The 19410-nt window shown below is 39.4% G+C and overlaps 1 protein-coding gene and 1 long non-coding RNA gene across 6 annotated transcripts in view; both read right to left on the bottom strand.

The window, feature by feature from the left end:
* Positions 1-316: 316 nt before the first annotated feature.
* LOC141944800 (uncharacterized) lies at positions 317-7178 on the bottom strand. Its single transcript, XR_012629327.1, has 4 exons — positions 6324-7178; positions 1423-1613; positions 771-839; positions 317-517 (listed from the first exon to the last, which is right to left on the bottom strand). It is a non-coding gene; the product is annotated as an uncharacterized LOC141944800 (long non-coding RNA).
* Positions 7179-9182: 2004 nt separating this feature from the next.
* RIMKLB (ribosomal modification protein rimK like family member B) overlaps positions 9183-19410 on the bottom strand; it is a 49476-nt gene continuing 39248 nt past the window's right edge. For 4 of the 5 annotated variants that reach the window (XM_074871977.1, XM_074871979.1, XM_074871978.1 and 1 more), the window contains 3 exons: positions 17874-17960; positions 14771-14974; positions 9183-13342 (listed from right to left, as the gene is read on the bottom strand). In XM_074871977.1, coding sequence (XP_074728078.1) covers positions 12879-13342; positions 14771-14974; positions 17874-17960 — 755 coding nt within the window. In that variant the 3' untranslated portion in view covers positions 9183-12878. The remainder of the gene's footprint in view (positions 13343-14770; positions 14975-17873; positions 17961-19410) is intronic. The other variant, XM_074871980.1, reaches the window with a different exon arrangement.

Below are 19410 nucleotides of genomic sequence, written 5' to 3'. Positions count from 1 at the left end.
TGCTTTTAAAACTCAAGAGACTTGTATTCCCAGTGACTTAGGTGAATTCGTAACAACTGATAAAACCAAAGGCCTCATACTGAGGTTTCCAAGGCATTCGAGAAGATTATTCATGTCAATATAATGCATTTTAGAACTCTTAGGAATGAAATTACTGGAGGGGAAAAAAGCTAATATGATGAAGAATATCCAACAGGTTTTACTTTTCTGGCTTAGCTGTATCAAAGCTGCAAGATCAACAGATTTCTGAAGTTAACCAGCACTTCAAGAAAGGCAAGGTGGTGCAGATACCAAAAAGAACCTCACACTCTCATGATTTAGAATTCAAGTCTTTTATTCATTTCTCCACGTTAGTAGGACAGTGTTCATTACGACTGTTAACCCCAAGTGTGGACATCACCCCACTCCACATTGCTGTTGGTCCATTCTTTCTTCCCTTCATTGTGAAGGGGGCATTATCAAGAGATAAGTGTCCCCGTAAGAGGGAAGAGAAGACCTCCTGCTGGCGTAGAAAAACCTAGAGAAACAAACCATTGAAGAAGTTAGTCTTTTCTCAAAAAATATTAATATCAGAAATTCAAGAGACATCATAAAAAAAGATCTCTGTAACCGGCATCTATCTGGCTTCCTTGATAGCTGCATTACAGATGCACCAAGGACTGAGCCATGGGTACCAAACCCCTCTTCTGACCTTGGAAAAGGCCCTTCCAGGTCAAGGAGTGAGATGCAGTGAAGGCTGTGTTCTAAAGGTAAAACGTAGTTCCTGTTACCTTTCCTGTGGGTAGAGGAGTTCAATCTCTGCAACCGTTGATCCAGCATCTTTCACAAGCATTACATTCCTGTGGAAATATTTCATGTGGAGGAAAAATGGTGTAAAAGTTTAGCAAAGTCAAACTGCAGCCTCTTTCTGCCTAGTTCTCTTGCTGACAAAGGTTCAGTATTTGCCATCCGGTAAACAAACATTTCCATTTGGGCACTGACAAGCATTCTTACATCACATTTGTTCGACTCCTCCCATACACTGCTGTAAAGATGGGTAAGGAGAGGAACCATAACATTTGTGTTCTGTTGGCCTTGTGTTTGTTAAATGGATGGGAAAATAGATACACAAGCATAGCAAATTTCCTCCTGAAACTCACAAAAGATTATACAAGTTTCAGGCTTAATACACAATACCACTCAACAGACAAAATCCAGAGAATAAATACTAGCACACAGTGCTCTGCACAGTAGTAGCGAGGAAGAGAAACTGCACAGGCACCCTTGGGAAAACTACACTTCTTGTGAAAACCAAATATGAAATTTTTACGGTTGCATAAAAAGTCAATGTAACATTCCCATTCCTCATCATGGTATAACTGAAACAGTCATCTTGGACTCCTGGCCTTCCGCTACATTGACAAGACAGAGTTGAAAGGATACCTGTGTATACGGCTATTGCTTAGTCTTCTCTCTCTGCTTCATGGCACCTTCCTGTTTAGTCCACGTAACACTGTGTACAGTTGTCACCTTTCCAGCTCCTTTCTCCTCAAAATGTAAGTATTTTACGACACAGATAAACTAAGCATCAAGGAAGCGCAGTAGTATCACTGCTTCCACCATAAACAGGAAATCTGCATAGAAAAAATGCATGACTGGCCAAAGAGGTAGCAACAACTGCGTTACTGGCTAGTATAATATGGATTTTGCCTCCCTCTCTAACAACAAATGCTATTTCGTCCAAGAAGGATCGTCCCAATAAATTCTGGAAATTAACACATATCTCTGAAAATGCATGAATGTGGTAAATTAGTTTTTTCTGATGACAATACTTTATTGAAAAAATTCCAATGACCTTTAATAAAACCCCATTTCTTTTCCATTCCTCTATTACAATACCTCAATTATATTGCAATTTGTCTACGACAAAAATTCAGTACTGATTTAGAAAACTGTACAGGTCATATTACATTAAACCACAGATAAACATAATACAGTACCTATACTCAGGAAAATGCGAAGCATTACATGGTTAATGGAAATTTAAAAGTTCACTGTTGATCAAAAGCAACTGCACTTCTAGTGACAGCTACACAGGATATTATTAACAGACTTCTGCTACTACTGTATATATCACAATGAAACTATACAGCCCAGCAAAATCTATGTTAGACTTTAACTCTCTGTCCTCATCTTGTCAAGGCCCAGATTAGCACAGCTACAGGACAGAGCACATTCCGTGACTATTCCCCCTGTTCAACTGACCTCAGCCCTACGCACCAGAGACATTTCAGCAGCCAATGCTTTTTTAATAAGATATGTGTACAGAAGCACATCAAAGAGTTCTGAAAGCAAAAAGAAATGGCAACACAAGATGTAATTCAATGTACATAACACTTTCAAAGTCCTTTCTCAGATATTTCTTTGTCTCCTCTTATTAAAAGATAGACCAAAAAGCCTTCACCCCAGCAACGTCAATGAGCACTCAACTGACACCAGACTTTGGATATAACTAGTTGTGTAGTTCCTATGCATTTCAACTGCTTCCCTGAACCATTCTGCTTCCTATAGAAGTGGACAAAAGAATGACGTATTTAACTCCCCAAACACATTTCCTTCCAAGCAAACAAAAATGTATTACACTAAGACACAGTACTATATGCAGTTACAGACAGCAAATTGCCTCCAAATAAGAAAGTAGATTTAGCAGACACACAGAAATGCACATAATCTTTTATGAGCCCTTCCCCCACACACACTTGGCAGAGCATAATACGCTGACATATTATTGTGCAGACTCTGTATATTCTAGTAACACTTGTACTCTTTCTAAACGAAACAAAAGGGGGATGCAGAAAAACCTTGAAGATGTCTTGTCTAAGTACCATGTAAATGTTGACTTTTCTATCAGCCTAATCCATCATCTGCTCTTCAGTCAGCGTGAGGAACCTACCCATTCTTCCTTTCACATACATACCACCCCTTTCCTGCCCATGGAAGTCTAGGATAAGAATGGAAAATATTCTGCCTTCCTGAAAAGTCTACCACATCAAAGCTGCAGAGAACAGGACACTTTGTTATTTCATACCTAGTAGAAAAAAAATTACCCTTTTATATTGACAGCCACATGTGAAAATGTGAAGGATCTGGGAGTGTACTCTAAAGTCCTGCTTGTTTTACACCCAAAAAATTTTTCCTGAACAGTTGACTATATTACCTGGAATGGTCCCCTTGTTCATTAAAAAGGCTCACATACATTTCTATGCCTCTATCCCTCACTACGCTGAGAAACAAAAGGTTACAGGTGTATCTGGGTGAACAGGCTCATGTTCAGGGCCAGATGACCACCACTCTTCCCAAGTATTACTGTCATCTAAACTCAGTACAGTGACACTTTGAATCCACATGACCAGGCAAGTACTACAGCTAGTTTCCTTATCAACAGCTCTATATAGGCTTTCAGCTCTCCTCCTTGAAATACAGTCCCCAAAGGCTAGCATGCCTAGCATATATTATGTACGGAAAGCCTGGTGAGACTCCTCCATACAAGAAGAAGCTGGGAATGCTCAAGATCAGCAAAAGCTGTTTTACTGCCTCATCTCCCTCTCTGCTGATGAACTGACACATGCTTCAGACTCCTTTGCCTCTACTACCAGAATTCACTTTCTCTATTTCACATCTCCAGCCTGACTGGATTTAAAAAAAACTTTCTCCATGAGCTTCATCTCGGACATAGACTTTGATCATCGCTATATTTAACAAAACTCTTTCCAAATCTCCATCCAAAGTATTTTCCACTTTGCACATTTGATCTCCTTTCACTTTGCAGCAACTCAGTTCTGGGATTTCCAGCCTGTGGTCCACATAATACTTTCAAAAGCTGTATGAAAAGTGAGAAGCTACTGAGAAAAGCACACCAGTTATTCAGAGTCCTAAATGGTGCCTGATGTGCACTGGAGACTAGTTACCTGAATATCAAAAACTCAGATCCAGCTTAGTTCCCATATATAAACGTTGTTCCCAATTTTAGTGTGACTACCCCAGGTAATGACAGGAAACAGAATTTGGAATTTATCAACTAATACTTAGCTGTAAGTGAGCTAAGAACATTTATGAAAGTATAAAAGCTACTGCTGTGTTCTGCACATTGGTACATATTCTGACCACTTTTTTTCCCCCCAATCCACTTGGACGCATTTCTCCCCATTTTCAACTGATTCAGATTCAAACCTCCCCTATGCCAGACCATTTACTAGTGTTTCCATATCTTGCTGTTCTCTTTTACTTTCTTTTCAGAAAGATAAGTCATCCTACTAGAGGTCAGCATTTTAATCTCTGGTAGGAGACTTACTTAAAATGGTGGTATTGCTATGATGGAACACACTAATGATGTGTACAACTATAATTCTTTGATGATGTCTAGATCAGTGTTCTCCAAAGCAGAGTGCACATTCCCCAGAGGGTACGCAAGACAATCCATACGGCTGCAGGAAGACTATCTTTTTTGCACCATTAACAAATACAATTAAGTAAATGTTTAAAAACCGCACTAATTTCATCTTTCCCTCATCCTTTTTTAACTTCTGTTTCTGTGTATGTTTTATAACGTACATATTAGTGCATGTATATAACTTATAAATAAACATACTGGCGTGCATGCTCAAAATGTTTTTTAATGATAGGTCTGTGTAATCAAAAAGTTTGAGACCTCTGGTCTAAATAACTGAAGACATGGTTGAAGTTACTAGCTGTTAGCCATTAAGTCAGAAACATTACACACCTTGCATTTCCCACTTTCAAAAAGGATTTTAACTTGTTGCTTTGAATATTTTTTCTATCTTGAGATACATGAAGTCTCCACGAAGAACCCTGTCCTTTACTATCATGATGTTTCTAAGGCATCTATCATGTAATCTAAATAGTACTCTATAAATACCGTGACACAATCATTAATACCTATGTAAGATTCACAGAAGAAAATAATGGACCTGGTTTTTGGCTTTTCCTGGTTCAGAGCTTTTATTTAATACTTCCAAGTTTGGGACTGATAGCATTTGGGTGCCTGAGAACATTTTGCACTTTTACTTTTTTCCTGTATTCCTTTTCTTATCTCCCCCTTACATAAAAATCTTTTAATGTTACATAGAAACAAATTTTTCTTAAGTGTTATGTAAAGACATTTGAGCATCTCAAATTAATAAGAAGGCCTTAAATCCTTTTCATTATATTGTAATGAGCTAATGACTGGTACAAACCCAAAAAGCAGTTTATCTTCTATACGTACCAGTTTGGATTTACTGATATGACTGGTTAAACTAATTAAAAAAGGCCAGGATTCAGAAACAGAGGAGAAAGTCTCAAAGAGGCTTTTCATATCTAGGAAATTTCATACCAGAATTTTGAAAAATTCACCTAGATTCATTTGAACAAGTGTGCACCATTGCAACCTACCGGAAAAATTAGACTGATTTAAGGATACAATTTAGACTTAATGCCAAACCTATTTATTTGTTATAGGTGAATCCCTGCTGTTGTCCCTAAATCTCGAGTAACTTTTCATGTACTACATGAAAATCCTGAGTTTTTTAAAGCATCATTACAGCATGAAGCTGGTTGCTTATTATATGCATTTGTAAACTATGCTTCTTACACAAAAACAATGCATGTCAGCAATACTAGAAGTTCTTCACACTCAAAGGGTTACCAGGCTTCAGATTCAAGGGAACCAATATTTGATGTGAAATGTTAAATATATGTATATGCACATGTAATTTCTGTTACCACCAAGTAGCACTGTGGTAAAATACTCAAGAACATTTCAAGAAGAGACCTATATGTACGAGAAGTACATAAGAGAATCACCCCAAAAGTAGCATTAGATAGCAGATGGGCAAAAAAGGAAGTAGCAAAAAAAGGCCGATGGGCTCTCAGCCCATTAATTTGACCACTGGCTGACAGTAAGAACGTTTTTTACCTTCATAAAATAAAATTCCATAGGTAAAGACTGCAGAATCTTCCTCATCTATTCCTTGGTTTTTAAACCAGGTTAAAACAAACACGTCACCAATGGCATAACTATGACTGATCTCACTGTGGAGCAGAGAAATGGATGGACTAGATAAATTCCTTCCAGCCTTATTTTCCAGTACTCTTTAAGATATGGCAATTTTGGTGACGTTTAATTTTTTTAAGGCATATACTGTCCCTTATAGAGGCATGGAGAAACTGGAATGTTGAATCAGAATTAGGACATCAGGTAACCAAACACCAAATCACACAGATCAATGTGTCTACTGTACTACAGCTAGTCTTTTGATGGTTAGAATTCTGTAAATTAGACTCACCATTCAAAGGGACAGTTCAGGGACTCTGCCTCTCTCCTCCGTCCCCCTTACTTCAGTTAATATTTTGCAATCCATTTCTCCCAGTACTGGAGGTTTCTCAGGTCACAGTCACATGAGTTTCTTCTGCTGCTGCTGCCACCTACCAGTTTTATTACTCTGTTGCAGCAGAAGGGCATACAGAAGAAGTTCTTGTTCAGCATGGACATAATCATCATCCTTTGTCTAAGATGTCATGGCTTATTCAAGTTCTACAACATTTCCCCATACACTAGGCAAAGCACTGGGCACAACCAAGATCAATACAAGGATCTGAAAGCCATTCCGTAAAGAGCATGATCTGTAAAACCACCTTTCAAGCAATGTTAAACTTCTGGAGAATGCAGTAAATTTTGATCAACTCTCCCCACCAAAGATCACTTGCAAAGAACTAGTACCGTCTGTCTTTCAAGAAAATCTTCACATAATGTATGCAAAATCAGGTTAGAGATGCAAAACTGTGAGCCAACATGAATTTGTTCAACAAATTTGAGGAAAAGAAATTTTTTTAGACATTATTACAAACCCACAAATCTCTCCCCCAAAAAGACACCCAACCACATGCCTGAAAGTGTTACACCCGTGTCCTATAGCAGCTGATGCACAAAAATATACACAAATAAAGGAATAGGCCTGCCCAGTGCTGAGACGCAAGAAGTGGGTGTGTCTGAAAGGAAAAAGCATTGGAAACATAAGTATAACAGGTCTGTAAAATTATCTTGCAAGTAAAATTAAAGACACAAATTATACACTCAATTATACCAGTGAAATTGGATATCACTCCACTGACTTTCACGGAGCGATTCCAGCTTTATCTCAGTGTAATTGAGAGCAAAATTTGGCTCTAAAATTATTCCCTCCCACCTTAATTTGAAGCTGCAATTTATGGTATTGCTGAGAAACTTGCTGTGTTTCAGGAAAATATAAATTGAGAATATGAAAAGTAGACTATTTTATGATGATACAGAAGAGTTATTAATGTACACAGAAAGAAGTCTGAAACAAGTGCTAATTCTTTACAGATGTCATGGGAAATAAAATACTGCATCAGGAAACTTGGAAGCCTGTCTGCAGGCTCATATTCTTCCACTTTGAATGGCATTCCAATTGTCTGATATTTACCTCTGAGTAAAATACAGATTCTCCTCCATAGATGAAGTAAAAAAATATTAAGCACCCAGCACTTTTAAGTGGTTTGAGATTAAGGGAGGGAATTACCAGAGAAGGATAAATTGTACAAATACTTAGATATAGCTGTAAGGGCAACGTAAATGTGTCACCCCATCATCCACAAACAGAAATAATCAGCCCCACAGTCTTTTTCTTTAGCACATATATTCTCCCATCTGTCCTCTTTACAGGATCCTACTCTATTGAATTTTAATAGATTTAATTTAACATTCTTAGTACTAGTTTTTCATACCTATCATCTCCTAATTGATGCAGTTATATTTTATGTTCACCTGGCAAATGAAAAGCATTATATCTTTCAAAAGCCTAAGCTAAAAGAGTACACTTGAAGACAAACTACCTTGATGTGATAGAGGAGGTGGAATTAACGTATTACAGAACTATCCCTCATATACTTACATGAGGGGACTCACTTTTGTCTCATCTGAGTAAAGCAAAGGACAATGACAGTTTTCTTAAAGGTCAACATGTATAAGGAGGGGAAATAAGGAAGTACGATTTTCTCTAAGGATCACTGTTAAAGAAATCATTCAAGAAGTTTCATCAAAATGAACTGATGGGAAGAAAGGAAAGCAGACAAGTTAGCAAACTTACGAAGGTTACAGTAAGAGCAGAAAAAAGTCAATTTACCTGACAACAGGTCGGTTTTGGATGTCACCAAACTGCTGCATTTACCATTTTACCCGCTTGCATTACTGGGGGGAAAAGTTTAGGAAGGAACATTCTCAAGGACTTTTCATAAGTTCTCACTCTCGCCATCGGAAAGGGGAGAAGGGAAGGTTTTCTCTGGATTGTTTGACTTTTTTGGCTCCTGAAAAGTTTTGCAAAGAACAGTAACAAAGTGTGAACTGTTAGAACACATTTCTGTGAAAAAAGGGAGAATAAGTCACACAAAATAGAGCAACAAATACCCGAAATTCGAGCATCTAATTTGTGTCATCGGTTTAAACAAATGAAAAAACAAAAACTTTTCAACTCAAATTGGAAGTATGTGAGGCTTGGAGACATCCAACAGCAGGCCAAGATCCACCATCAGAATGCTCCAAAAGTCACCCTCAAAGGTTAAGAAAGACTTAAAGAAATAAAACAAAGGAAAAGGCAGCAAACATCTGGTTATAAATCCTGCAGTGTTCAGTTTAAAACAATTCCTAGAACAGTGAAAAAATTAAAAATGAAAAAAGACAGTAGCAACGGAAGTTACCTGTCCGAGCACCTACTATTCCATAGAGAGAACAGGAGTGGGTCGTGTGTCTCACACCAGCCATAAAGCCCATAAACCTTCTCAAAAAGAGTGAGCCATGAGAAAGATACTGTACATGCGATTTGTTTTCAAAGTCTCTCTAAGCCCTTAAGGTCCCTTATGTATTTAACTGACAGATTTTTGCAATAAGGGGGAGAAAATATTTAGCAAACGTCACTGGTTTCGTTTGTTGGATTTTGAAGTCCAGTATAACATCTGAAGAAGCATCTCCTTTGCGTCTGACATACACAGATGTTCCAGAGGTTATTTCCTGAGCAAGTATCACACATGAAAGATAGCACATGAAGTGGCAGAAAACACTCCAAGAGCAACCATCAGCTCAGAACATTAACAGTCCAGATATGCATCAAGCATCAACATTGTGTTACGGATGAGGTGTTGGAACATTCCAAGAAAAGATTTTATAAAACAACATTAAAGCATCAAATACAAGGCTTAAGATACAATCCATACATTGACATAGGAAGACATCAATTATAACATGGTAAGTTGAACAGAAGAAAATGCCCAGCGTTACAAAGAACAAAATTTCATCGGATGTAGTTTAAGGAACTTATTCTTGCAAACAAGAGTTTCTAACTGGCTCTTTCAAACATTAAAATATACAAAAAATAGTTGTATCACCATCAGCTGTATTAGCACTATTGTAATCCAGCACTACGTTGACCATTTTTTCAGCACATGCTTCCAAACCAACATACGGAGATAGTGTTAGTGCAACTGTATGAAAGTTTAGCATGTGTTTTTCAGCATATGGAACTGAAGGAAATACAGTGTATAAAGCTGACGTCTGTGAAGTTCACCTTCCACGGGAAACCCTGCCTGGTTACCACAGGCTAGATTTGCTGGCATTTTTTCCCCTTTAAGTAAAAACAAGACACCCCCTCGCACCCCCAGCCCATTCTATACATGTCACTGTTTCAGGAGCAATGAGTAAGTAGGGAGTAAATACATGAGACAAGTGTGCCCCTTTGTACCAGTGAACCCTCAAGCAAGGTTTTCATGCTATATCAATACCCAGTGTCCAAACAAATGTACATAATGTTTCAAATCCTGTGTCCCTCCCTGACCACTATGCACAGACGTATCTCAAACTAGCAATGGAAGCACCAACCACAGAGGAGCATCTTATCCCAAGGGAGCCAAACGGTAAATCTCTCAAATCCACTGTTTGTCTTTCAAAAAAATCTTAACGTTTACTTCACAAATTTTACTACTGTGAGGTGTAACCTGGACATTCTGAAAGGGTGATGGAAATGAAAAGATCTTGTGAGCCACAAAATACTATGGAGACTCAAAAAACAGTCCAGAATGTTCAGTTACCAGCTCTTTCCTTTAACAGATGCTTCCTGTGATAGAAATACAGAGGTCCTGCTATACCAACTAACACGTTTACTCCCTGCTGTTATTCCACGTGGTCAATGTGTGCCACATCTGAAAAGGGAAGGACTGACCCTATCAGCCTCTCAAGGAGTGCAGGCACCTACCAGTAAAAAGGAAAAGGAAAAAAAAAACCCACAACAACAACAAAACAAAAAACCCAACACAAAAAAAACCCCACACCACCACCCAAATTCCCCTTAGATAAACAAGCAAGGGGAGAAGAGCCCCTGGAAGAGAGACTTTACTGCTCAGTGACTAGAAAATTAGGTTTCTTTCATGTTCTGTGGTTCTCTTCATGGAAGTTAAAGACCTTTATATTCTTCAGGTATAACCTGTGCGCTTGACGGCTCAGGAGGAAAGATTTGAAAATACCTTTACTGCTGAAGTTCCTTTTCTTGCTGGACCAGCTGGTCCACTCTGCTGCTTAACACCAACAGTCAACCTTTCACTTGATTTTAATAATAATATTTAATTCTACAAAAAAAAGCCATTTTATTACATTCCTTTTAAAATAAAAAAACCAAACTGTACAAAGAAGCATGATCAAACCTCCGTAAAGCAGGTTAATACTGTTCTGTTTATTGCCTCTTGAAGACTCTCTGCATAGTGTCCGTGAGTTGTGTTTAAGGTCCAAGTGAAGATAAAACAGCAGAGCAGCAGAGAGGTGAGGAAGGGCCACAGAGGTGGGCAGTGCAGAGCCTCAGAGGGTACATGGGACATGCTCCATTAAAGTATCCAGAAAACAGCAGCATTGCACACACACAACCCCCCTCCAAACAAACCCTATTTTCACAAGATTATTTTTCAATTGTAAACGTTTTACTTTTTGTTTTTAAAAAAAGAGGCTTATCTTTATATATATATATATCTATAGTTCCAGGGCTTTATGAACCCAGAGAATGAGAAAGGAATGAAAAGGGAGGAGAAGAAGGAGGAAAAGGAAGGGAAAGGTAGGGACTGAAAAATGGACTCAGTAGCAGTTTTGGTTATCTGTTTTCCAAAACAGCTCAAGGCTAATGAGAAAATGCACAGCCAGAAGGACTAAGGAAAATCAGGCAGCCTGGAAAAAAATTAGGAGCTAAACAGCCAAAACCCAAAAAGAAATAAAGCAAAGCAAATGCACACACACAAACACACACAAGTGTGTGCACTCACACCACACACACGTAAGGGTCCAGGATCAGTTTGTTAATTGTTTGTGGACCTAGGTCATATATTTTAGTTTTTCCTTAATTCTGACTGAGCTCTCTTCTTTTTTTTTTGTCCTTTTTTTTTTTAATTTTTCTTTTTTAAATCTGCTGCATGTTTCCCAAAGCTAAGAATTGATTATTTCTCCCCAGTTATATACTCTTTGGATTTCTGCCAACATCAGCTTTTACGATCAGTGGGGAAAAAGTAAGCCTGGTAAGTATTGTATGAACTGCAGCTTTATTCTAAAGTACCTCTAGATGTCTAATCACTTTTAACCAACTCTTCCCTCCTCCACACCTTACCACGTTTCCCCCCAAAAAAAGGCAAAAAATAAAAACAAAACAAAAAACCCCACCCCACCAATGTACAGGCTTTTAACTCAGTGTTTTCTTAACAAATAGTCTGCAGTGTTTTCACTTTGGCCACTGTTAAAGATGCAGGCATAGAGAAGGGAGTGTTGGACTAGCATGTATTAAAGAAAAAGGAACATTAACATTGCAGATCTCTCTCAAAAAGACTAAAACACTAACAAATACAAGTCGATGCACGTTTGCTTTAAACTAGTGTAATTCTTTTTCACATTGGATTAAACATTATTTTGTATACCAAACACTACAGTGCTGTTTATCTCCTTCAATCATGCAAAAAATAGTTAAAACGTGCCACTTCTGCCACAAATAGAGTATGACCAATTCCCCTACATAGCTTCCAAAATCAGGATTTGAAATGAGAAAAACACAAGTACTAAAATCCTCCTTCAAAAGCTTTATAAAGAATTATAGATACAAAGCTGCCAATTAATACCAAGATGGCACAAATTACAGATTTGTACAGAAAGCTCATGTTAAGTCAACTGACACTTCTCTCAGCCTCATCATTTGAAAGGCCATATCCTGCAATGTCAGAAAGTGATGACTTTAAAAGGATCCTGAACTTACAGCTTCCATCTACAAGAGTAGGAACAGTAGGTGTCCAGGAACTTTGATATACCTGGTATTTAACACCTTCAACTCACATTGAGGATTTGAGGCACTCAGTAATTTACAGGATCAAGCCTTACAGAGGTAGAAGAGACTTAACTGGTGCAGTAATTCACAGAAGTTTCTAGAGAGCTGACAGACAGCTTTCTGAAAATCTTCAAGTGTGAATCATGCTTCAGTGCTTGCCTGTGAACACACATGAACTGCAATACATCTGGGGAACAAAGCGGCATCCAAATAAAATTCCCACTTAGGTTGTGAACTGAGCATCTTTTTTAGAAAACTGATGCTGAAGAATGAAACAATTTTATGTTCTGAAAAAAGTAGGGGCAGCAATCACAGCACACGTGCTTTTCGCTCTCTTGATTGACACCCCCCCCCCCCCCCCGCCCGTCCCCACCCCTGCCTTTCCTCATTCCTCTGAGCTTCTCTGATAAACAGCATTGCAAGTTGGTTTAAAAAAAAAAAAATTTACAAGAGAGAGTTCTGTTGGTCATCTATTTACACGTGGCATCACTCCACAAGAAGTTTGATCTCATTGGCTAATAGCTGGTTCATGTTGAATAGAGCCCCCGGGAGCTTGGTGAGCAACTCTCTCTCCGTGGTCTCAGGGTCGCTGTCGACAGAGCTGGAGCTAGCACTCATATTGTCGACAGCGGCACTAGCTGGAGGGCCCAGCTCTGGCTCGCTAGTCTCGCTTGCCGTGGACACCACAGAGAGCAAGGACATGCGCCGCGTCAAGCGACCGGGGGTAAGGAGAGAAGCGGCATAGTCCGCTATGATACCAGCTACATCTAGATTACAAGCCTTGTCAAAGGCAATGAAACCTACATTTGCATTGGCCTCGCAGACGTAGAATGAACCGTCGTCCTTCATCAGCAGGTCAATGCCGCACACGTCCATCCCCAGGATGTTTGACACTTGGACTGCCAACTGCTTGCCTTGTTCACTCAGTGAGCACATCATCCCTACGCCACCTGGAAAAAGTGAAAAAAAACCTGCTGTCTGTAGTCTGGTCACAGGTGACTGACATCCTTCTCAACTGGTTGGTGCTTTTTGGTTGGGAAGCCCCAAAGCCAGCCTGCAAGCATACTGCTGACGACTCAGAAAACAACCTCCTTTCCACAGTGACTACTAATGAACCTGAAGCCACAGCAGGATTTCAAAAGATTCTGACCTGCCAAAGGCAGGTCAAGATTATGACTTGTTTAAAAGAAAAAACAGTTAAGTGCTGACTTTTCAGTCAAGAAGGTTATCATACATTTTTATGATCCTGGGATATTAAAAAGATGGCCTAACAAACCACGCTTGTTCCGTCTAAGGTAAAGGCTTTCCATATATATTTGTAGGTTATCACAAGAAATCTTCCAGCAAAATTAAACCAAGTGTTCCTGATAAGACTACAGCTCTAATGGACATAATTGAGGGGGATGGAGGTTAAGACATCATCATGTCCCTCTCAGCTTGCTATCATAGGTTACTGTCTCTAAAGCAAGAATTAGGGAACATTTGTGTGTAAACCTCAGCTGGTCCAGCTCACAGCCCATCATCTAAGTATTAACCGACTCAGACTTCATCTATCACAACACGTAAGTTTAAAAAAACAGACAATAACAAACAAAAAAACATTTAGCAAAAGATTCTTTCAGGCTATATTTCCTCAGCATCAAGTAGTACCTAAAACCTCTCACGCGTTTTGGGCATTTTGACTAACCAAAACTGTACTACACATGAACACATTTTATCCCACCCCTGCTCAGGTTCAGTGCAGTTTCAGACAGGCAACCTCAACCCTCCTTCTTCCTTCTACCCTCAGAAACCCCCCTGTCCTACACTGAAAGCGACACAGAAACTCAGTTCTGACTATGCTGCAATCAATGCAGTAGCCTTCCTCTTCCTCCCAGACATGATATTTTGGGAAAAGGTTGCAGTGTGGAACCTGACAGACTTAAGGCAGCACACCAGCTGCATAATGTGATCCAACTGTTTATTGCCTTCAACAGTTTCCTCCCTTAACACTCTCTTCTACCCTCTTGCCAACTGGCTGTCTCCTCTACCTTCCTCAGTCTAGTCTTATGTCTTCCTTATCTGTTCCCCTTACAGGATGAAATGAATGATAACATGGCATTAGCATGACACTGCCACTACCACATCAGTTGCCCCGTCTGTGTTCCTAGAACTTTCCCCTCCTTTTCATCGATCCTATCTATCTAATACCTTGGGCAGAGATTGTGTCTCCCTCACACACATCTCACTTAATCCTCACTCTCGTGCTTCCTCTGTAAACCCCCAACAGTAAGCACAATTAATACAAAATAAAACCTGCAGCTTCTTTCAGTTGGGTTTGTGATTTTTCAACTGGATTGAAAAACTCTGATCAAAACTATGAACAATGCTTTTCCTACCAAGTGAGCAGTTACTCTGCATCCTCCCATCTGTTGAGCAGCGGAGCATGGTGCCCACCACACGGCCTCCTACTACGATGACACGTACATCCTTTCCATGGGACTCTTTAACATATTTTTGAAATAAGTATGGGGCATCGTGACGAATCAAATGGCTTAGGTCTGCCAAATGGTGCTTGTCTCGTGCCAGGAACACAGCTTTACCTGTATGAAGAAAAGAACATTGGAAGATTGGAAGAAGCTACCAGATTTGAGCTGTCTCAACGATTCAGCACATAAAAGTAAAACCTCCGACTAGTATGCTACCCATTCTCACAGGTCCCATCTGTAGCTTATACCAATTTACAAATTCTTCTGTGGACATCAGTGTTCCACTGCTTCAGTGCCTCTAAGAGTTCAAGTGCTGACGAGATGAGAAGCCATATGAGTAAGAAAAAAAAAAAACCAACAAGAAAACAGCCTTAGATAAAGGATGTGGTATTGTAATTTCAACTCCTTTTGGTGCAAGTCCTTAACAAGAGGAAAAAAAGGAAGAAATAAAGAGCAGCAAACATTTAATTAATAACACAGTTTTGTTCATCCAAGAGGACTGGACCCACAGCCTACAGCTTTGACACATGGGAACCAATGACATGAAACTGTTAAACCAGACAGCTAAGAACTCTGAAGTCACTAGTGTGCGACTGCAGAACCAACCGCTTCTCTTCTGGGAAGTTGCTGAGAGCTGCTCTTCCCAATACTTACAAGAGCTCACAACTCCAGAACAAGGCTTTGCAGTGGAACAACTACGTTCAGAGGAAAACACTAGGCTCCACAATATCCACGATAATTTAGCAGAAGATTCCACAGGCCATAAAATGGATGGAACGTACTAAAATTTTGAAAAAAACTCTTTAGAAATCACTAACTTTTCTGCAAGCAAACATGTCAAGGACTTCGTTTTTTTAACCTAAAACATGTTATTTCATTCCCCTTCAGTTCTAGGGCACACCAAAGACTTTTTTGTTCTGTTCCAACTTTAACTAATACTGATGAAAGTCACTCCTGAAACAGACTCTACCACTTTTCATCTCATTTCTAGTCTCACACGATGGCATCCCTTTCCATCTTTAGACACATTTCCCAACTCCTCCTTCCCTTTCTTAAGGACTCTTGTGTGTCATATTAGATTTGTGTTTTGCAATAAGGCTGCACTTTTTTTTTTTGTGGCAGAATTGTCACTCAGTTATGCTACAATATTAACAGAGTATAAAAATCAATTGATAAACTGGATATCTTAAGGAAACAGAAAAGTGGCAGTAGTAGAACTAGGAGAAATAATGTGCTCCAAAGCCCAGCTGGAGCAGCCTCTGCTTCGCCAGGATTTAAGGTCTCCATAACACAGAACACTGCTTGAGGAACGTGGAACTTCTCATCACAAACAATCAGAATGTAGGCTTAAAAATCGTGACAAGAAACCAAAAACCTCCATGCGCTTTCTCCCATTCCCAAATTTAGCTCTCCTACAGCCACTTAATAATCCCACTGTACTCCTCAAATGGGATAGGAAGAATGATGCCTTGGAGGGGAACTACTTCGTTCCTGGGAATTATGCAGCATCATGACATCTTGGCAAAAATAAGACTGGCACATTTGCTGCAGCAGCAAACTATGCAGAAATTGGGCCTAGAAGAGTATGACTTTCATTCATCAGCCAGTACCTACGACCGTGTTAGCTTGGGTTTTTTAAATACAATTTGCAAATGGCTGCTCTTCAATTAATTTGAAAAAGTTTCCCCAACTCTCTTAACGTGAAATGATATGTACTGTGCATAAATTTGCATTAAAATATGTGGAATTTAAAGTGCTCCAAAGGAAAACAGAGATTTACATGAATTCTGGCTAAAAAAGGGAGAAGGTGGTCAATAGCTGCAAACTCTGCAATTATTCAGTAAATCTTAACAAGAGGTAGTGTCAAGTCAAATCCACTGTCTCAGACACTTCCACAGTTGTCAAATTCAGCCTGCTGCAAAGTCAAACTCCAACTTGGCTTCATAGCTCCACAAGCACTTTAAAACCATATGAACAGGTACTACTGCCAACAGAAGCAGGTCTGATCTTTCTCTGCCCCAGTCTTTTGCTCTCACTCTTTCATTACATCAACGTAAGCATTTGTGCAAGTAAATGCTAATTCATATAAGGAATTAATCCAAGTAAAAATAACCCATCTATATTCATCCAACATCAGTTCCTTAATCCATTTACCACGTGACTACAAAAACACTCATGGCAGCAGATGAGATGCACCAGAGCAGCACAGAGTGGGAACAAACTGACAGACAGTAAGAACTGACATCTTTTTATTATGCTTTTGTTTAAGGTAACTGCTGGTTTATGTGCTTAAACTTTAGTTTCAGTCTCTTTTTACTTCTAGTATTTAGTAAACTGGTTTTAAAATAAATTAAAAACAGTGAAACCTCCTGTGCAAATAACCTCTGAAACTGATTTTAAACCCTGTTTCCTTTAGTAGATCACTATCTAACATTAAATGAAACTGATGGATTGTTTCATATTCAACACTTAAAACAAGACTGGTAACAGAACAATTTAATCTGAACCTGCTGTATTATCACCAGCACTGTCAGAGATCTTTTTCTGAAAAACAGAGATCCAGTTTGACAAATGATACATGAGATTTCATTCAAATCAGAATCCTAATTATAGACAAAGTAGAAAAAAGTCAAATTAAGACTGAACAAACAGATTTCATTTCTTACGCCTATTTAGAAACATCCCTAAAATCCATGTAGGCTTCTCTCTACTTCCCCAAGGCCAGACCTTCCATTATTCCAGTTCAAAGCTTTCCTCACAGAAGTCACCAATGCACCAAAATTTTGAAGCCCTATCCCCCCTCCTATTGCAAGACTAGGTTCTACTAAAACTGCTTCCCAGTGTTGCAGCCTATTCAACATTCAGAAGTCGAAAGGAGGTAGAATTTAGATGTACCACAAAGAAGTCCAACACCTAATAGACGACCTTCTTAACTATCATCCCTTGACGAGACACAATCTTAAAGAGTGCTGCTCAGAATACTCCTTGCCCTCACCCCTGACCTCACACCCACCTCGGTGACCCCGCGTGTTCTTCACCACCATAGGGAACTCCAGCACTTCCGCCTCATCAATCATTTTGGCAAAATTCTCATGACCACCTGGCAAAAAGAAAACCAACAACATTATGTGCCACCAATCTGGTGTGGCCAAATTGGGGATGTAATTGCCACACATTCCTCCCACCCTTACAGCTTAGATAATGCAGAAAAAACTATCAGTTAAGATAGAACTTGGTCATGGAGCATGATCAGACTTTGAAGGTGTTTGTGATCCGTGGGATACTAACTCCTACTTGCTTTGAAATGGAAGACACAAGTTGACAAAGGCCTCTTGATCACAACCCCAAAAGGCTCAATCCAATCTTCCAAATCTGAATGCCCAGATTCTACCATCTTGTTCCAGTTTATCCCTTTTACTTTATCAACTCCCACCTTTTCAAATGTCTATCAGGAAAATAGCACAGACGTTAACACCAGCAGCAGTTCCATCCAAACTACTAACCAGAAAAGCAACATGGAATACAAAGACAAGGCATAATCCAGAAAACAGCAAGAACCCACACCTTGTCACTCCACCTCCCCCCTTTCCAAGACTTAAGTCTCCTGCACCTCATTCTCCCTATTTCCTGAAGTAGTACGTCAACCTTTTCGTCTCATTGCACCTATAAAGACCTTAGAGAATAGCTTTTAAAGACCATTCACATGATTATGGTTGATACTTCTAGGTTATTTGAGTTCCGTTCAATTCACAGAGGGCTGACCACAGTACAAGAAATACAGAAGAGAAAGTCAGCAGACAAAGGGATGAGACTCCTCTTAACAGCATGTGCAGTAAAGCACAGAAGTCAAGCCAAGACACTGGTCACAAAGCCAGCAGCAGCCATCACTACCCTGCCATGGATTTTAATGCATGTCATGGAATAACATGTCATTCAGCACATCCTGTTTCTCTTGGCAAAGCCAGCTTTCACTGATAACTTGATACTTGTGTTTAAAAAAAAAAAAAAAAGGAAAAAAGAAACAAAAAGGTCATGCTTCTGTCAAATTCCAGAGGCAGGCATTAAAAGAAGTGGCAGGGAGTTATGAACAGAGATGTTCTGCAGTTACCCCATCATTTGTGGTCTCCCCTTTCGCCCCCAAAAAATTAAAAACTCATTCCTTTCTCAAAGAGCTAGAGCAACCACATCTATAAAGAAATGGCATGTTTCTCCTCAAATGTGTTTTCAAAGTAATTGATGGAAACCCATGTTTTTGTTTTTGTCAAGTTCCCATTACAAAAGCCTACTGGTGCAAAGGGGAGGAAAGCACTGGTATTTCCCGAGAAGGAAAGGAAGGCTGAGAGGTATCGTCAGTTCTTTAATATATTGTAATTAAAAGCAGAAATAGCATCAGGGTAGCTCAGACAAATGGTTCCTCTAACCTAGCACTCTGTCAGGAACCACAGACTCCAGCAGCAGGCACAAGAAGTATTAACTGTTCTGGTGGGGAAGCAAACCCCAAACCATTGTTAGAAGTTGAACATCAGGGCCTGTACTCTTTTTGCCCTTTC

The sequence above is a fragment of the Strix uralensis genome, chromosome 5, assembly GCF_047716275.1.
Source record: "Strix uralensis isolate ZFMK-TIS-50842 chromosome 5, bStrUra1, whole genome shotgun sequence".
NCBI lineage: Eukaryota > Metazoa > Chordata > Aves > Strigiformes > Strigidae > Strix > Strix uralensis.
This window is presented reverse-complemented; position numbering and strand designations above follow the sequence as displayed.